Here is a 17,680-nt window from a genome sequence, read left to right as displayed (position 1 = left end):
ATGCATGAAATGGGGGGGGCATACCTTGTGGAGTAACGTTACACACACACGTTGCGATCAAGGTCAAATCATGGTTGGATCAAACCAGGATTGATATCGTTTAGTCCTTACCTTCACTAGGAGGTACCCCAAAAAGAATATTCCAATTGTCTGATCGTGAGTCCAAGTTCCGGTGTCCATCGTGTCGCAAAACATAATCCACCACAACAGATGCATCGGGAGTATTTGATTCTTCTCAATCCGAGCGTTATAACCGCTCGTCTTGCCTGGAGAAAAAATAGCCGACCCGGACGCGTCTATTCGAAAGGCAACCGGTTCATGCTTCCGCGTTCACGTTTTGCGCTCTGATTGCCCACTGTTGTTTCTGGTCGCACCAATCGTGTGACGGCAAGTTCTTTCGCCGGTTAAGCTTAGGCACTCTTTCGAAGTTGGTTAAGGTTAGAGTTTGTCTTAGAGCATGGCGATAGAACGCCAGCCCTGATTCCAAACTCTAACCATAACCAACTTCGAAAGAGTCGCCTAAGCTTAACCAGTGATAAACTAGGCGTTAGGTAGTTTGCTGCTGGTCCAGGCGGAAATGGGTCACGTCACGCAATTGGGCGCACATGTCACATGACCAGAAACGTCAGTGGCCAATCAGATTTGCAAAACGCATGAACCGGTTGCCTTTCGAATAGACGCGACCCGGACCCATATAATCGACGCACCACCCCAAGACACAAGGTTTCAAACAGTGCTCGATACCGCCGCCTGGTAGGATGCGGCCGGTATTGCACCGTTGCTTATCTCGGGTTTGGCGCCCAACGTGTTAACTCATTCTCCGCCAATCACGTGTTAAGGCGTGTTTGAGATCAATATTTCATATTTTCGTCATGGTATTCATATTTCACCCACGGAGTCTTGGCTGATGCTGTCTGAGCCATCACAACTCTGCAACGCTTCAATACCGCCACCTGGTGGCCGATCGGCGAGTTGCCAAACCGGAAATGCCCATTGGAGCTCGGTCCGTCCCCTATTTTCGTCCTGCCACTCGTTTATCGTCCCGGGGCTCAATACAGACACCATGGATATGGATATTTGCCATAACTCAATAATCAACATGATTTGGACGTGTATTAGTAATATACAAACCGGAAATGGATTGCATCGATCAACATCACATAATTGGGATCTGTTTGCTCCACTCTCATCGCCCAACGCTACGAGGAGACTGACGTGAGTTTCAGCGTTTTTCTTCATCATTTTCGATACAAACTGCTCTGATCAATATATCACCCATACTACATAAATCATTTAACGTCGGTCATTGAATTATAAACGACCCCCCCCCCCCCCCCCCCCGCAGATGATCAGTCATGACGTTTAGGACCATGTACATTTGACATTTTTTATATAGCATGGATCGGTATCAAACTGCATTTGATAATCTAATATATGCATTTATGCATATCTCACGTTCTATGAAATACTGCAGAAAACGATAAAAACATATTTATACTAGACGGTATTTTAGTATGAATGTGTGAATGAAAAAGTAAAACGTTCCTACATCCTGAATGATAGATAATTGATGTTGAATGGGCCATAGTAATGTCAATTTAGCAATACAATTTAAAAAGTTATAGCCCTGCAAAGAAGGTGAACATCTCCATAGACAAATAGCGCTGGCAGAGGATGGTTTAGGATGGTCAAAGTGGTGGCAGAGAATGGGTTAGAAGGTTAAGAGGTTAAATAAAGGTTAATAAAAAAAGGCCACCATCAAGTCCCTTTTCATACCCATGATAAAAGCAGAAACATACAACATAAGAGTGCGTAAATAGAATCCCCTCCATTTATTTTCCTACTATTTGTGTCCTCATTTGTATCTTTTTGCCCGTTTAGTTTGGAGAAGGTCCTTGAAGCCATCACGACAGCGGGGGAGCGCCGGGCCGTCGAGAGGTTCAGCCCCATCGTCCGAGGACTCAGAGATCACTCTGTTCAGTTACAAGTGAGTGGAGATAAGGTGTGGCTTCTGCTGGAGGCCAGCGATCAGACGCTTTATCGTTTCCTCCACATTCCTACAAAAAGAAAAAAATAGGAACAATCAGAAAATAGGGTGGGGGGGGGTAAGCGTTATAGTGTTATATAACATATGTTGTGTTATAGTCGCAACGAGGGGTTGGTCCAGAGGGGGGCCGTGGCCCCTGTCTGGGAGGTAAAACAATGTGCAATAAAGAAAGACATTTGCTGCAATTTCCTGCAACTTAAAAACATTATTTCAATGAAATAGCAAACACAAGGGTACGTTTATTTAGATACAGTGTGTATAAGGTTGCACAATTATTTAATGTTGAATGCAAAATCACATGCACACACACACGCGCATACACGCACACAGTGGAACAAAGGACCAAGCAATCACGTATTATACAATCATACGTCTGTTTCTAAGCTGGCACCAAGTTTTCACTGCAAGTATATATATATTTTATATTTAATAAAACGTGTGTGGCACAGTCTAACCCGTCTTGTTAAGGAGCTCACAATTCCTCAGAAAACCCCAAAATGAAATACCGTAGGTTGAAATGGAGATATTGGCAATTTTGGGTGCTTTGACATGTTCTCTATATGTGTCCTTATTTGCAAAACTTGTCAGCAACACATGTGACCCAGCACAGACCATGGGTCCTTTTGAGGGATCTTCAATAAAAACTAGGCGTTTCAGGAAGAAAAGGTTGGACTACAAACAAGGCATTTCAGGAAGCAAAGGCGGACAAATGAGGCGTTTCAGGAAGAAAATGTAAAAAAAAATCAAACTAACAGGAAACAGACCCATCTGACGCTGTCAGTTTCCTTCCGACCGGGCAGTTGAGATGGGGTGGTCGACTGATGCGTGCAGGTAGTGGTAAGGCCTGACCTACATATCCTCATCTTTACCTATAAATCCGTCCGTGCCATTGCCCTCCAATACCTATCTGACCTCCTCCACCCCTACACCCCCTACCGGAGGCTGTGATCCTCAGACATGGATCGACCATGCCTCACACCCGTCAACCAACTTTTGCAGACAGATCCTTCAGCATGGGGGCCCCCCACTCTCTGGAACTCTCTCCTGGCTGAGATCCTCTCTGTCACATACTTGGAGTCCTTCAAGACGGTCCTGCAAACCCACCTGTTCACGAAGGCTTACGGCCTCTAGTCTTTTTTTGTTGCCTTGTAAAGCGTCCTTGGGTAGAGCAGTGATGAGACCGAGGCAGACATGCAGATTGAGTGGTAGTTGTATTTGTGTTTCTTTGAATCACAGGGGGGTTACATAGGTGGTTGATGACAGACGAGGCAGTAACTGTAGCAATAACAGTAGCAGTGTCTGATGTATGGTTTCTAGGAGACAAGAGAACAATATTATTGAAAATGCAAATGTAAACAGATTATATACCAAGTATGGCTATACAATTATATGTGATAAAATCCCCATAATTAACAATTGATGGTGTATGCGGAGAACAATACACAGTTTATGATAATCAAAGGGGAGGAACAATAGGCCCCTATCACAGGGCTCAATGCTTCATTTCCCTTAAGTGGCTAGAGAGGCATACTTAATGCATCTAAAACAATAGACAGATAAATGTCAAAGATACTTCAGATAAATAGCCATTACGTGGCCTGTGAGGTGGATAAACACTGTGATTGGTCAATATAATCATTAGGATGCACTGATGATATTATGGCATTGCAATGAGTGCATCACATTTGTCGTGTAATGAGCGCATATTTCAAAGGCAGCCCAGAACCCGGGGGGATGTTTGAAGATACGATGGGAATTCTGAACATACACAATAAAACATTTATTCCCAGATATTAAGAGGTTAACTCTCAATAACTAATAATTAATAAACAAATTAACGTATGCAAAACAGTTTAGAGCCTGGGATATGTGAGATTATGTGCAAAATAAACCAGCATTGTTTTTGGTGAAGTGACCCTTTAAGTATTTTTAAGTATGTCTCCCCCCCCCAATGAGGGAGTATATAAGTAAGATAAATAGCCTATCCGTATTGAAAAGCAGTATAGACAAATTCCTATCGATACCCATCCCTAAAGATTCTACTGAGCCGTCTTGCTGATAGCATCACCTAATAGTCCATTTTCATAGTTGGTGTCTGCTATGCAGCTGACGTTACCCAGATGCTTTGCCCACTTGTGCGGGTTTAGACATCTCTCTGAGTGCCCCTCTAGTTCATGAAATGATAACACTGAAATTAGGTGAGCTACCATCTGCAGTAGTGAGGAGGTGGTGGTGGTGGTGAGGAGGATGATCTAATTAAGATCTCTCCATCTGGGACCGCTGCACAGTATGATATATTAATGTTCACTAATGATCCTCAGCTCCAACATCATCTCACCTAGCAGTGCTCTACTGCAGCTTGATGTGCCATCGCTGTCTGTTGGTTTAGCCAGTGATCGTCTCACTGGTTTTCCACAGTTATAAATGCAGGGCTTCCCCCCCGGTGTATTACAAGCTGTGAGGATGGGGTTTGGCGGAGCCCAATAGCAGAACACAGGAGGAGAGAGAATGGAGCGTTTTAGGGTGTTTTAGTGTTGTTTCCCCAAGCAGACAGTTTAACAAATGGAATGTGCGACAGACAGGTACAAGAATGTTCTTGGGGTTAGGACAGTTGCACTCCTTGTGCAGCACGGGGCAGTAGACACAGGACTGTGTCGTGGGCGAGAACAGGGGCACTCCTTGTGCAGCACGGGACGTCCAGGTAGGAGGTGTACTGGAGCGGAGGTCCTGGGCATATAGAGAACAAGGGTTAGGACAAGGAATATCAACAAGAACAGGTTTGCAAGGCTTAGGTTTCATCGTCATACCTAGGAAGCTAGTTTAACACTCCGACGAGGGTAGGACAGGATCTGCATGTTTAAGTACCATCTCGTTGATGAGGGGATGAGTCACAGCCGTGTTGATTGATGAGTTGGCAGCGTGTGAACGACGCACGTCCAGCAGCTGCCGGACGATGTAGGCCGGGTGGTCGTCGATGACCAGCGGAGGGGGAGGCTCCGGAGCTGGGGGAGACAGGGGGCTGGAGACCACCGGCTTCAGCTGGGAAACATGAAACGAGGGGTGAATGCGCATGATGGAGGGAAGCTGGAGTCTGACGACTGAGGGGTTAATGATGGATAGTATCTTATATGGACCAACAAAACGGGGGTGAGTTTATGGGAAACTGACTTGAGTGGCAGGTCCCGGGATGAGAGCCAAACCATCTGACCTGGTTGATGGTCGGGAGCTGGGGTCCGGCGAAGCGGCGGTTCTGGTCAGCGGAGCTGCGCGGCCCTGGTGTCCTCCCAAATCCTCCTGCAGCGGCGAAAGTGCTCCTGCACCGAGGGAACAGTGGGGGTTGGTAGCCCAGAGATGACTCGAAGGGGGACTGACCTGTGGCCAGGGAGGACAAGGAGTTGTGGGCGTACTCGATCCACGGCAGGAAAGCACTCCAGCCGGAGGGGTCCCGGTTCGTCACGCAGCGGAGGGCGGACCCCAGCTCCTGGTTGGCCCGCTCCGACTGGCCGTTTGGTCTGCGGGTGGTATCCGGAGGAGTATACTCTTGAGGACGATTTGCCCACCAGCGTGATACGCCACTTTGCCGACCTCTAGCGGCTCGGGTGTGCATATTTTTTAATACAATATATCAAATTAAAGCCCTATTTGTTGCCTGGCGATTGCCGTTTCAGGCGACAAAACCTGTTGAGCGGTTCTCGAGTTACATGCCGATATGTGAGCCGTGCGACAAAGTACACGGCATACTTTATTTATTTTTTTGATTACCACCCCCTGAGACTCTAGCTCCATCAATCATTTGGCGATCTCAAAAATGATTGGACAGGGTTGTAACCAATGAGTGTGGCTTTCCAATGATACCCCACATGCAGAGCTTCTTTTGAGGCTCCTAATCACTCATTTCCAAACAGATTTGTATGAAATTTGGTACTACACAATACTTCATGCTATGTACCCAGGGTTAACGTTAAGTTAACCTAGCTAACATTGGTCACCTGTTTTATTTAGTAGGCTACATACATACACATGAATACACATCACATAGGCTGTGTTTAACAGAGCATCATGCTGTGCCACAGAGATAAGTGGCAATACTCAATCATAGCAACTCGTCTGCATTTAATTGGTAGCTAAGGAATGTTAGAAGCAAGTAAGATCATCAACCACTGTCCCTCCTTCACGCACGCATACACAAATACACATACACACACGCACACATATACACACACACACACACACACACACTCTCACTCTCCATGCATTACCCAGCAGTAAAGCTTATCAACAGATTATCTTCTATTCACAGCCTGCACAGTATAACTCTGTCTTGCATTCAACACATGGTGGTACTGGTTACCAGGTGGATAGGTGTGGGGAAGAGATGAAGAGGAGGCAGGAAAATAGGACGATGATAAGACATTTTATGTTTGTAACCCTGTCAAAACAGCAGTCAACGTGTATATTTTCACCACTACGTTTGTTTACCAATGGTTTTAACACATTGACCGCCAAAGACGCATATACTGTATGCGTCCTTTGAAATCCAACACTTGACCGCCAAAAACGCTTATATGCGTCCAATGGTCTTCTCAGTGGTTTACACTAGATGGTGCTCTTCTGCAACCAGACAGTCGACAACAGGACTCCCAGATCACAGGGAAACCGGAATTCACATGATCGTTTTCAAACCAAAGCAAGAGACAAGACCATAAAAGGGGACCCGAACCTCACGTGATTGTGGCAGTGGTCTGTGGAAGAGACGAGAGATAAATTGAGCGATCGAGCAAGTGATAATTAGAGAGTTACGGTATATAGATTATAGAGTAAGTTGTAGAGATAGATTATAGTTGTAAAGAGGAGTTATAGTTGTATACACAGACATTGTTTGAGACGATGCCCGTTGCTCCGCCTCCTGCGCGCAAGGACGAGACGGAATCTGAAGTGGACGATGGCGAGGAGAATCAGCTGCTTGTGTTTCTGGGCCAAACATTACCGGCCAGTAATGTTAGTGGACCTGAAAAGGTACCAGAGGACGGTCGCAGTGTCCGAAAAAGGGCGCATTGTCGCCCGGTTGAAACCCACAGTGAAGCAGCCAGTTTGGATTTCTCCGACAGCGATCAGGGCACTGATGAATCCAAGATTCATCCAAGTAAGAAGACATACATTTTTTTATCATGTTTTATTTTATACCTTGATATTCAATAGAGGGAACCAGGGAGGGAGGGGTTGTCTCCGGGATGGGAGTGAGTGAGTGATGTCTTTATTGAAGCAATAAACAAGGATTGACTGGGGATTGTTTGGGGTGGGGGGGATATCTATCTACAGGTCTGTGTGACTGAACACACTCACTTTTTGTAGAACACAGCTAACTGACTGACAGACATGCTGGCAGTGAAAATAATTGATTTGATTTTGTGTACATCATTACCAAACTATTTTAAAATGTTACTGTGATTTCAGACACACAGCCCACATCTTCAACTGCAGACTGCAGTACCACCTGTCGGCGGTAAAGGTGTTGTGCATAGATGTCTGATGTCAGTGATGTGTCACTGAAGGCAAAAATAAAAGGGTCAAATCACTTTTCTGACTGACTTACTTGACTTAATCCTCTTTACCCTGTTGGGGGGCATAGGGCGTCCACCAGAGCTCTCCATCTCACTCTCTTCTGGGCCAGGGCCTTTGCTTCTTTCCAGCTCACTCCAATGTTCTTTAGGTCTTGGAGTGTGGAACGTCTCCAGGTGTTTCTCGGCCTACCGGCTTTCCTCTTCCCCTGCGGGTTGTAGTCCAAGGCCTGTCTAGTGATGTTGTTGGAGTCCTTCCTAAGGGTATGCCCTATCCAGTTCCACTTTCTCTTTTTGATGGTGGTAGCTATGCTGTCCTGGTTGGTTATCCTCCACAGCTCTTCATTTGTGGTTTTGATGGGCCACCACAGCTTGAGGATGTAGCACAGGCATTTGTTGACAAACACCTGGATCTTGCTTGTGAGGCCCTCAGTAGTCTTCCACGTCTCAGAGCCGTAGAGCAGGACAGTCTTCACATTGGTATTGAAGATCTTTTCTGACTGAGTCTTGTTTAACACATTTTTCTTTTCTCTACCAATGACGAAAGAACGGACCATGCTAGACACTCACTTTTTTTTGCTGATGAAAGTAGAGATCCTAATCTGTTTTTGAGATATTTTGTGTTCATAGTCATATCACAGAATATTCTGTGGGTCTTGAAAGATTAGCCAGAATGCTCAAAAACCCTGGCAGATGCTGCAGACTGTTCTATAGAAACTCAGGCGGTCAATGTGTTAAGTGTTATTAGTGAAATATTAGTTATAGAACTCTAGTGGCGCGCCCATTTCCGCCTCGAACAGCAGCAAACTACCTAACGCCTAGTTTATCACTGGTTAAGCTTAGGCGACTCTTTCGAAGTTGGTTAAGGTTAGAGTTTGGAATCAGGGCTGGTGTTCTATCGCCCTGCTCTAAGACAAACTCTAACCGTAACCAACTTTGAAAGAGTGCCTAAGCTTAACCGGTGGCAGAACTTGCCGTCACACGATTGGCGCGACCAGAAACGTCAGTGGCCAATCCAGAGCGCAGAACGCGAACGCGGAACTGGAAATCCGTTAGTAAAATAATTCAGGCACCCAGGACTTATGATGGGCTTTGGAATAATAATAAAAAACTACACTTCCTAGCTCAAGCCAACCCCTGTCAATCATCTGACTTCTAGATTTACTTTGAAATGTTTCGGGATCATATCCCACGAACCTGAACGTTATTGCCATAAAACAGAACTACCTTTCTGTGAACGTCTAGCAAACAACGGTGTTGCAATCTGAGGAAAAATGGCGGACAAATATACATTATAAAAAAGTAACTGTTTGTGAATCACACCTGGTGATACTAAATCCAGATTGAACTCTGCCATTGGAAAGGGGGTATTTGGCCCGATCCATATATGTGCGACTTGGCCATAATAAGGTAATTTATAGGCCTGGTATTCTATATTCTATAATCATATTTCAAATCGCATGTGTCCGGATGGCAGAATTCATTACTGTCTCTACAAAATCTCTTGTTTAATCATCTTCCCTTTATTCATTTGCTTAGATTTTTTGTACATGTGATCTCAAGAAGGTGCTGAATCTTTCATGTCTGGTCATTTTTAGCATGGTGTTATTCACCGTCAAAGATGAAAAAAGGAAATTGATATTCTCCTTTGGTTCATCACGATTTACTCAAGCCTAGTAACAGACACAATATTTCTGACACTGGGAATACATTCCCTGAGATCCATAGATGTCCCTAGATACCAAGAACATGCAAATGGACCTTGTAGAAGTGGAGCAATCTTCCATTTACTTAGGTATATATTTTTAGGCAGATTTTCAGAAGCTAGGGCTTAAGACAGGGGTGCCCAACCTTTTTTGAACCAAGATCTACTTTTTAATTTACCACCTAGCCGAGAGCTACCAGCCAAAATTGTATATTGTAAGCCGTCATTTGAGGCTTTATAAAAGCAGCACAATGAACACAAATCTGTCAGTGCCGAGTCCGACCTCATCTTAAATAACAAACAGCATTGCTTGTTGTAGTTAACAAGGAGAGGCAGAGTTGATTTTGCAAAAAAATTAAAAATAAAATAAAATAAAAGTTATAATCGAATTTTATTCATCGAGATCTACTTGAAATCAGCCCGCGATCTACCTGTCGATCGCGATCGACTGGTTGGGCACCACTGGCTTAAGAGGTTAAACTACAGCCTAATGTACCGCGTGGTTAGAGGCTTTAAGTTGTGTTTTATTGATGCATTGTGGAGCGTTATTATTTCCTGTTCGCTAATAGATGCCACTGATCCCTCTTAACCCCATGCATTATTAAATCACACTTCTGCTATTCTTACTGTATCACTGTGTGGCCAAGGACTTTATCCCCTGCTGTGTCTCTGTTCATACTCAATCACCCCCAGCGGCCCTCGGGTTGGGGAAAGTGGGACTACAGCTGTAAATGAACACACTGGGGGTCACCAGTCACCACATTCAAATGCTTTCTCAACACTCCTGAGGGGCGTGCATTTGTGTTGTTTGCCAGTTTTACGTAAATATACAAAGATGCTTGATTACAAAAAGAAGTTGTAACATGTAACTCTCCCCTCTCTGTCACTGGAGAATTGCACTGATTAGATTAGATGCTTAATGTATTGTCATTATACAGCACAGTACAACAGCAATACGTTTGGCATCCAACCAGAGTGCAGATGTAACAGTACAGTGCAATAGTACAATAATGTTTAAAGTGGGTATACAATATATAAATTAGTACTACTGAGTATAGTGCTAATCAGATGTATGCACAGAGTTGTAGTATTAATATGTACATTTGATACAGGTATAAATACACTATGGTAGTAGTCATACAGGCCAGTAGCCAATAACTAGTAAGATATTTGCATTTTCAGATTTGTTTTAGGACCTTAAGCCCGTAGACAGATGGGTCATTCTCACAAGCAATACGTTTGTATTGGAACAACTCTTTTCCTCTCTGCCCTTGGTTTGCACCCAATATTATAGAGTTGAATGCTTGCAGCATAACAGCGATATACCTTGTCAACTACAACTAAATATGGTATAGTATTTCATTGGGTGAGCCAATCAACCCATGATATAGTATTTTCAGTTCTATGTGGTTCGCCAGGCATTATCTGGCTGTAGGGTGCACACTGGATAGCTTAAGTTCCTTTGAAAATAGGTTTCCAACCAGAGGGGCACTCAGAGAGATGCCTGTGCCCATCTGTGTATAAAAACAGCACTGCTAATTGATTTGTCAAGCTAATCCTATGTTTGCTTCATGTGGTGAAACTACACATTCACGTTTAATAATAAAACACTTCTGATTTCTTCACTCATTCCCCACAAACAAACACGCAAATAAAATACAAGAAATAAATACAATAATACTATTTTCAAAGTATCAAGGTTCCACTTTGAAAAGGGTTAATTATCATGCTTGGAGAGCCACAATGACTGTGAGTGCACCTCTTCAACCAAATCGACACTAAATCCTGAGACATCCCGACATCCTTCCTGCTCCCCAGCGTTGCCATGCCCTCATTTCACACATGAATGGATCACTTTCCTGATCAATAATAGATTGTTCTGTCTGTGTTTGCTTGGCTAGTTGAATAGCCACAGGACTCCGCAGTCCCAGTACAGCTAACCAAACTCACGGGGGAGTGAGGAACGGCTTCCAAAAGAGCCAGCTTGCCCCGGAATTGACTGCCGGTTGGTTCTGTGTGTATGGTTCTGCAGTTGTCGCATTAATATTAAAATAAACCCCCCTAGTTGGTGACTGGAGAGAATAGACATGCATTAGTTATGGCCCCCTGGTTCCTAGGAATATGAGTCATTTAGAATACATGCTAGGGATGTGCAAAACTCGTCGGTTAGTTGGTGGGGTTGGTCTGAGCGAATAACCGGATATTCAGTCCATGCCGACATGTGGCCCACATTCACAAAGACTAGAACAGATGATAGGTAAAAAGAAGATTATTCTCACCGCGGCATCTGGCACGCTTCCATATAACTTCTCATCATGCTAGGTTAATTAGGCTAGCTAGGTCCATCAACCACTGGTGACCACATGGGTGAACCTAATACATTTTTTGCCTTTTCTCTCGTTCCTGCCTTTCTCCCATTCCCCAATTTAGTCATGTCAATTCCCTTCTGGTTGTTGCACTGCCCTACTGTCAGTCTGGGGCGGGTGCAGACTACCACATGCCTCCTCCGATACATGTGACGTCGCCAACAACTTATTTTCACCTGACACACAAGGAGTTTCACTGGAAGAGTAGCGTGTGCAGAGGTTCACTCCATCTCCCTGCTGAACAGGCACCTTGACTGACCAGTATGAGTCACTATTGCAACGTCCAAGACTTCCACCCATGAACACTGCCAATTGTATTCTATGGGACAACTAACCAAGCCGGAGGTAACACTGACAGTGGGATTCGAACCCAGAGTCTCTGCGGTGGTAGTAGGCGAGTGCTTAAACCTCTACACTACCCAGCCACCCCATATTTTCTTTTTTTGGGTGAATGTTTCAGCTTTGTGGACCTGGTGCCACGGCAGGACAACTCTGGTCCACATATCGCACACTAGACGAGTGGGTTTCATTCATTTTCTTGAAGTTTGCCAAGGGGCTAACACTACATTTCAGCCAGCTACTACTGAGCCAAGGAAGAATTAAACATTTATTTTTTTTCCATTTCAACATTTATTTAAAATCGTAAGCTTCTGAGGTTTCCCAACAACAACAGTGCATGCAGGCCAGAGGTCAGGTAGGAACAATGCTCTGAGCTCAAGTAGAGGTGTTGATTGACACGACACTCCCTCCTAGTGGATGGAATATAAAATAGATTTTTAGTCAACATGGTTCTGGACTTTATTGGAGGTAATAGCCTGCATGTAAAACTAGAGGGGCAAAGCCTATATGGTAAATGGCTGCTGTTTATTTTTTTTTCATTTTTATATATATATATATATATATATATATATATATATATATATATATATATATATATATATATATATATATATATATATATATATATATATATATATATATATATATATACAGTATATACCCATCTAGGTGACATCAGCCATGTACACCTACTATGATAATTAGATATTAGGCTATATTAACTAAACGGCTCACTAGAATTTGATTTGTTTTAATATAATTAACAACAAAACCATTTAGTTAAATAGGCAACATATTTACCTAAATGGTTTTGTTGTTAAAATTATATTGTTTTCTAAGACAGGACTTGATGGGACCAATTGGTATATACACAGTACATTTAGCTGAGTAGATTTTACTCAAACTGAGTAACATTTTACACCCGCCCGTGTGTAACAAATGGACTCAAATGGACCTGTGTGTAAATTCAAATGGACTCAGTTTGAGTAAAGTTTACCCTGCGAAATTTACTGTGTACTAGATAGTAATAATACATACGATTATGACTAATGTAGCCTACGTATAGTGATCCTTTCTGGTTTAGTTTGTTCGTTTATTTTCTGGTCTAGTCAGCATATACCTTTTGCTTTCTAAAGCTACTGGATGGACAGTAGCCTACTGATTGTACAATAATTTATTATCCATTAACGGTAATGATTGTATATTAACTTCACCGATTGCAGATGATTTTGTTGGAAGATTGAACACTATGTTTGAAAGTGTACTTGGTTATGTAGGACTAATGATGAAGTGATTGATATATATCGAAAGATGAATGACTGAAAGCAAATTAAGGGTTTATTCATTGCATTAAGGGGTAGGACCTGGTAACCATCTTGCTTCTTCCTATTCCTAAAACAGAAACAGTTTTGTTTATTATTTGAAAAAAATGCATTTCATGCATAGATCACTAGATTTATCAACTTACTGTATGATTTGATTTGATTTTATTAAGGATCCCCATTAGCTGGTGCCATAGCAACCAGCTAGTCTTCCTGGGGTTCGCACAAAAAAACATACAAAAACAATTATTATTGCAAAACAAAATTATTAAAAGTCAGTACTCAACACACAATACACAATGAAACTAACAATTAAGATGGCTAAAATTACATGCAAGCAAAGAAACGGAAAACAAAAATACTTTACAGTGTTAAATACAATTTAAGATTGTTTTTAAAAGTGAATCTTTTTAAGAATTGCTTTCAGAATGCTCATCAATGTTACTAAAACACGTGTAGCTTGTACAGAATGCTCATCAATGTTACTAAAACACGTGTAGCTCATACAGAATGCTCATCAATGTTACTAAAACACGTGTCTCTCTCTCTTTCACTCCATCTCTCTCTCTCTCTCTCTCTCTCTCTCACTCTCTCTCTCTCTCTCTTTCTCTCTCTCTGCCTCTCTCCCTCTTTCTGCCTCTCTCTTTCCCTCCCCCTCTGATTATTCTGTGTGTTCCTCTTGTTGCAGGTGGCCTGCATGCAGCTCATCAATGCGCTGGTAACATCTCCTGATGAGCTGGACTTAAGACTGCACATCAGGAATGAATTTATGCGCTGCGGCCTGAAAGAGATACTGCCGGTGAGCACTTCACAATCATAGAAACACACACACACACATGCACATACACACACACACACACACACACACTCACACACACACACACACACACATGCACGCACATACACACACAGGCACACACACACACACAGGCACTCGATCTCTCCCTCCCCCTCTTTCTCTGTCTCACCTCGTATTAATATTTAAATGAGTTGTCCACTTGAGTGAAATATTGTCGATTCGCTCCAGCGAATAATGTATGAAACACAGAGGCGAGGTGGTGGGTCTTTGGTCTGTGCCAGTGCCCAACAACCAATAAGGCTCCCTGTGCCACGGCTAATATCCTCTCCACTGACTGTTATGTTGCTTACCTAACATGCTTACCTGCTGTAAACAGTGCTGCTCGCTGCCAAGTAATCGCATGAATCCAAACATGTAGCCGGTTCCCCTGCCTGTGTATGATAATGAGCGGCAGTGTTTAGATCCTACCAAGCTCCTACTCTTCACTGATGCCTCAGGCTTCCCTCCAGGCACAAACATTGGAGTCTTAAGATCAAATCACACCCATCTCCCCCTCATGACTTTCTTCCTCATCCTCCCGTCTTCATCATATCATCCCTTGTTATTGGTCTCCTCTACCTCACACTCCTAGTCTTCCTCCTTTCATCTTCCTCATCTCATCCTTCTAGTCTTTCTCATCTCCACCATCATCCTAGTCCTCCTCCTCTCCCTCATCATCCTAGTCTTCATCCTTTCATCATCCTAGTCTTCCTCCTATCATTCCTTGTATTTTGCCTCCTCTCCCTCATCCTCCTATTATTCCTCCCCACATCCCATTATTGGCCTCCTATCCCTCATCTCCCTGTTCTTTCTCATCTCCCTCGTCATCATAGTCTTCCTCTCATCCTCCTAGTCTTCCTCCTCTCATCCTCCCGGTCTCCCTCCTCTCCCTCATCCTCATAGTCTTCCTCCTATCCATCCTCCTGTCTTCCTCCTCTCTCATCTTCCTGTCTTCCTCCTCTCAACCCTTGTTATCGGCCTCCTCTCCCTCATCCTCCTAGTCTTCCTACTCTCATCCTCCTAGTCTTCCTCATCTCCCTCATCATCCTAGTCTTCATCCGCTCATCTTCCTAATCTTCCTCCTCTCCCTCATCATCCTAGTCTTTCCCACCTCCCTCATCATCCTAGTCTTACTCATCTCCCTCATCCTCCTAGTCTTCTTCCTCTCCCGCATCCTCCTAGTCTTCCTCATCTCCATCATCCTAGTCTTCATCTGCTCATCTTCTTAGTCTTCCTCATCTCCCTCATCGTCCTAGTCTTCCCCACCTCCCTCATCATCCTAGTCTTACTCATCTCCCTCATCCTCCTAGTCTTCCTCCTATCATTCCTTGTCTTTAGCCACCTCTCACTCATCCTCCTATTTGTCATCCTCTCATCCCCCGTTATTGGCCTCCTCTCCTTCATACTGCTAGTCTTCCTCCTCTCCCTCATCATCCTGTCTTCCTCCTCATCATCCTAGTCTTCCTCCTCTCCCTCATCCTCCTGTCTTCCTCCTCTCATCATCCTAGTCTTCCTCCTTTCCCTCATCCTCCTGTCTTCCTCCTCTCATCATCCTAGTCTCCCTCCTCTCCCTCATCCTCCTGTCTTCCTCCTCTCCCTCATCCTCCTGTCTTCCTCCTCTCCCTCATTCTCCTAGTCTTCCTCCTCTCATCATCCTAGTCTTCCTCCTCATCATCATAGTCTTACTCATCTCCCCCATCCCCCTAGTCTTCCTCCTCCATCATCCTCCTAGTCTTTCTCATCTTCCTCAGTTTTCCTCCTCTCTCATATTCCTCCTCATCTCCCTCATCCTCCTATTCTTCCTCCTATCCATCCCCCTCCTAGTCTTTCTCATCTTCCTCAGTCTTCCTCTCTCTCATTCTCCTAGTCCTCCTCCTCTCTTTCATCCTCCTATTCCTCCTCTCCCTCATCATCCTGTCTTTCTCCTCTCCCTCATCCTCCTGTCTTCCTCCTCTCCCTCATCCTCCTGTCTTCCTCATATCCTTCATCCTCCTGTCTTCCTCCTCTCCCTCATCATCCAGTCTTCCTCCTCTTCCTCATCCTCCTGTCTTCCTCCTCGCCCTCATCCTCATGTCTTCCTCATCCTTCATCATCCTGTCTTCGTCCTCTCCCTCATCCTCATGTCTTCCTCCTATCCCTCATCCTCCTGTCTTCCTCCTCTCATCCCATGTTATTGTCCTCTCTTAGCAACTGGGGACCATCAGGAATGATGCTCTGGACATCCAGCTGAAGGTGTTTGAGGAACACAAGGAGGAGGACATGATGGAGTTCTCCCACCGTTTGGAGGACATCAAGAATGAGCTGGAATATCCTTGTCATCATTTACACACCTCTAATCCCCACATTCAGTCACAATATCGGCTGAATATGTGCATTTTATATATATATATACATAATAATGAATGGTACTTTACTTCCGTAGAAAATAGTGCCTACATGAAACTGCTCACTGGTTCTGGAATATATGTATACTAATACAATAGGCAGTATTAGGCGGTGGGAAGCTGGTGGGTGGGGATCGGATGTTGTGGACAGCGACTCCTACAGGTCGGTTGGTGCGCCTGCGCAGTAGAATCAGGAAGCGACGGGGGCGGCGTGTTCCTCCCACACAGACCCTCGCCGCTGAGAGATCGCGCTGTGCAGGTGAAAAGATGCAACGGCTGCCTCCTCGAGTACCGGAGGGGACACGTGATGCAAGGCTTCGTCCACATTGCAGCCGGCTTGTGGGAGGCATGGCCTAACAACGTTCGAGACAGGGGAGGGTAGAATTGGACAGTACGAAATTGGGGAAGGGAGAAAAATAGAAGAATGGGGAGAAAATGTAGATAAAAAAAACAAAGAATCGGAATCGAGAATCGTTTAGAACAGGAATCGAAATGGAGAATCGGAATCGGAACCGGAATCGTTCAAATCCAAACGATGCCCAACCCTAATCATGATTTCTGGGAAGACACGTTGCTTTTGAGTTTTTCAAATGCATTTTCAGAACGCACCATAGCACTGAAACTGCTCTTAGTAAAATAATTAGTGACCTCAGAATAAACTCTGAAAGTCTCAATTCTCGTCCTATTAGATCTAAGCACAGCGTTTGGCACGATCAACCATGATATCATAATAAATCGTCTAAAAATGTTAGTTGGTCTTTCTGACTATGTAATAAACTGCTTCAGAACATAATCAAATGGAGAACATATTATGTCAGGCTTAGATATCATTCTTCTGAGAAACATGACACCTACTTCGGAGTACCACAGGGAAGCTGCCTTGGTCCATTATTATTCCCACTATATATGCTGCCACTTGGGAGACATCATTAGAAAACACAACAAGGTATGTTTCCATATTTACGCAGATTACACACAATTGTACATCTCCACTGAACCAAATTATCACACAGCTATTAACTCCATTTCCGCCTGTCTTTTAGCAATAAACAAATGGATGACGAACAACTTCCTAAAATTAAATGATGACAAAACTGAAATCCTACTAGTCGGTCCTATAA

At 43.9% G+C, this 17,680-nt stretch overlaps 1 protein-coding gene across 1 annotated transcript in view; it reads left to right on the top strand.

The window, feature by feature from the left end:
• Positions 1 to 17,680, top strand: part of LOC311223466 (protein diaphanous homolog 3-like) — a gene marked incomplete at its 3' end in the record, with an annotated part of 594,292 nt that overhangs the window by 270,451 nt on the left and 306,161 nt on the right. The window contains exons 9-11 of the mRNA XM_084308253.1: positions 1,882 to 1,987; positions 14,026 to 14,136; positions 16,363 to 16,481. Of these exons, the coding sequence (XP_084164379.1) occupies positions 1,882 to 1,987; positions 14,026 to 14,136; positions 16,363 to 16,481 (336 nt within the window). The remainder of the gene's footprint in view (positions 1 to 1,881; positions 1,988 to 14,025; positions 14,137 to 16,362; positions 16,482 to 17,680) is intronic.

Source organism: Notolepis coatsorum (genome assembly GCF_963971535.1).
Source record: "Notolepis coatsorum genome assembly, chromosome: 2".
NCBI classification, from domain to species: Eukaryota; Metazoa; Chordata; class Actinopteri; order Aulopiformes; family Paralepididae; genus Notolepis; species Notolepis coatsorum.
Note: the sequence above shows the minus strand (reverse complement) of the source record. Positions and strands in the feature narration are given on the sequence as shown.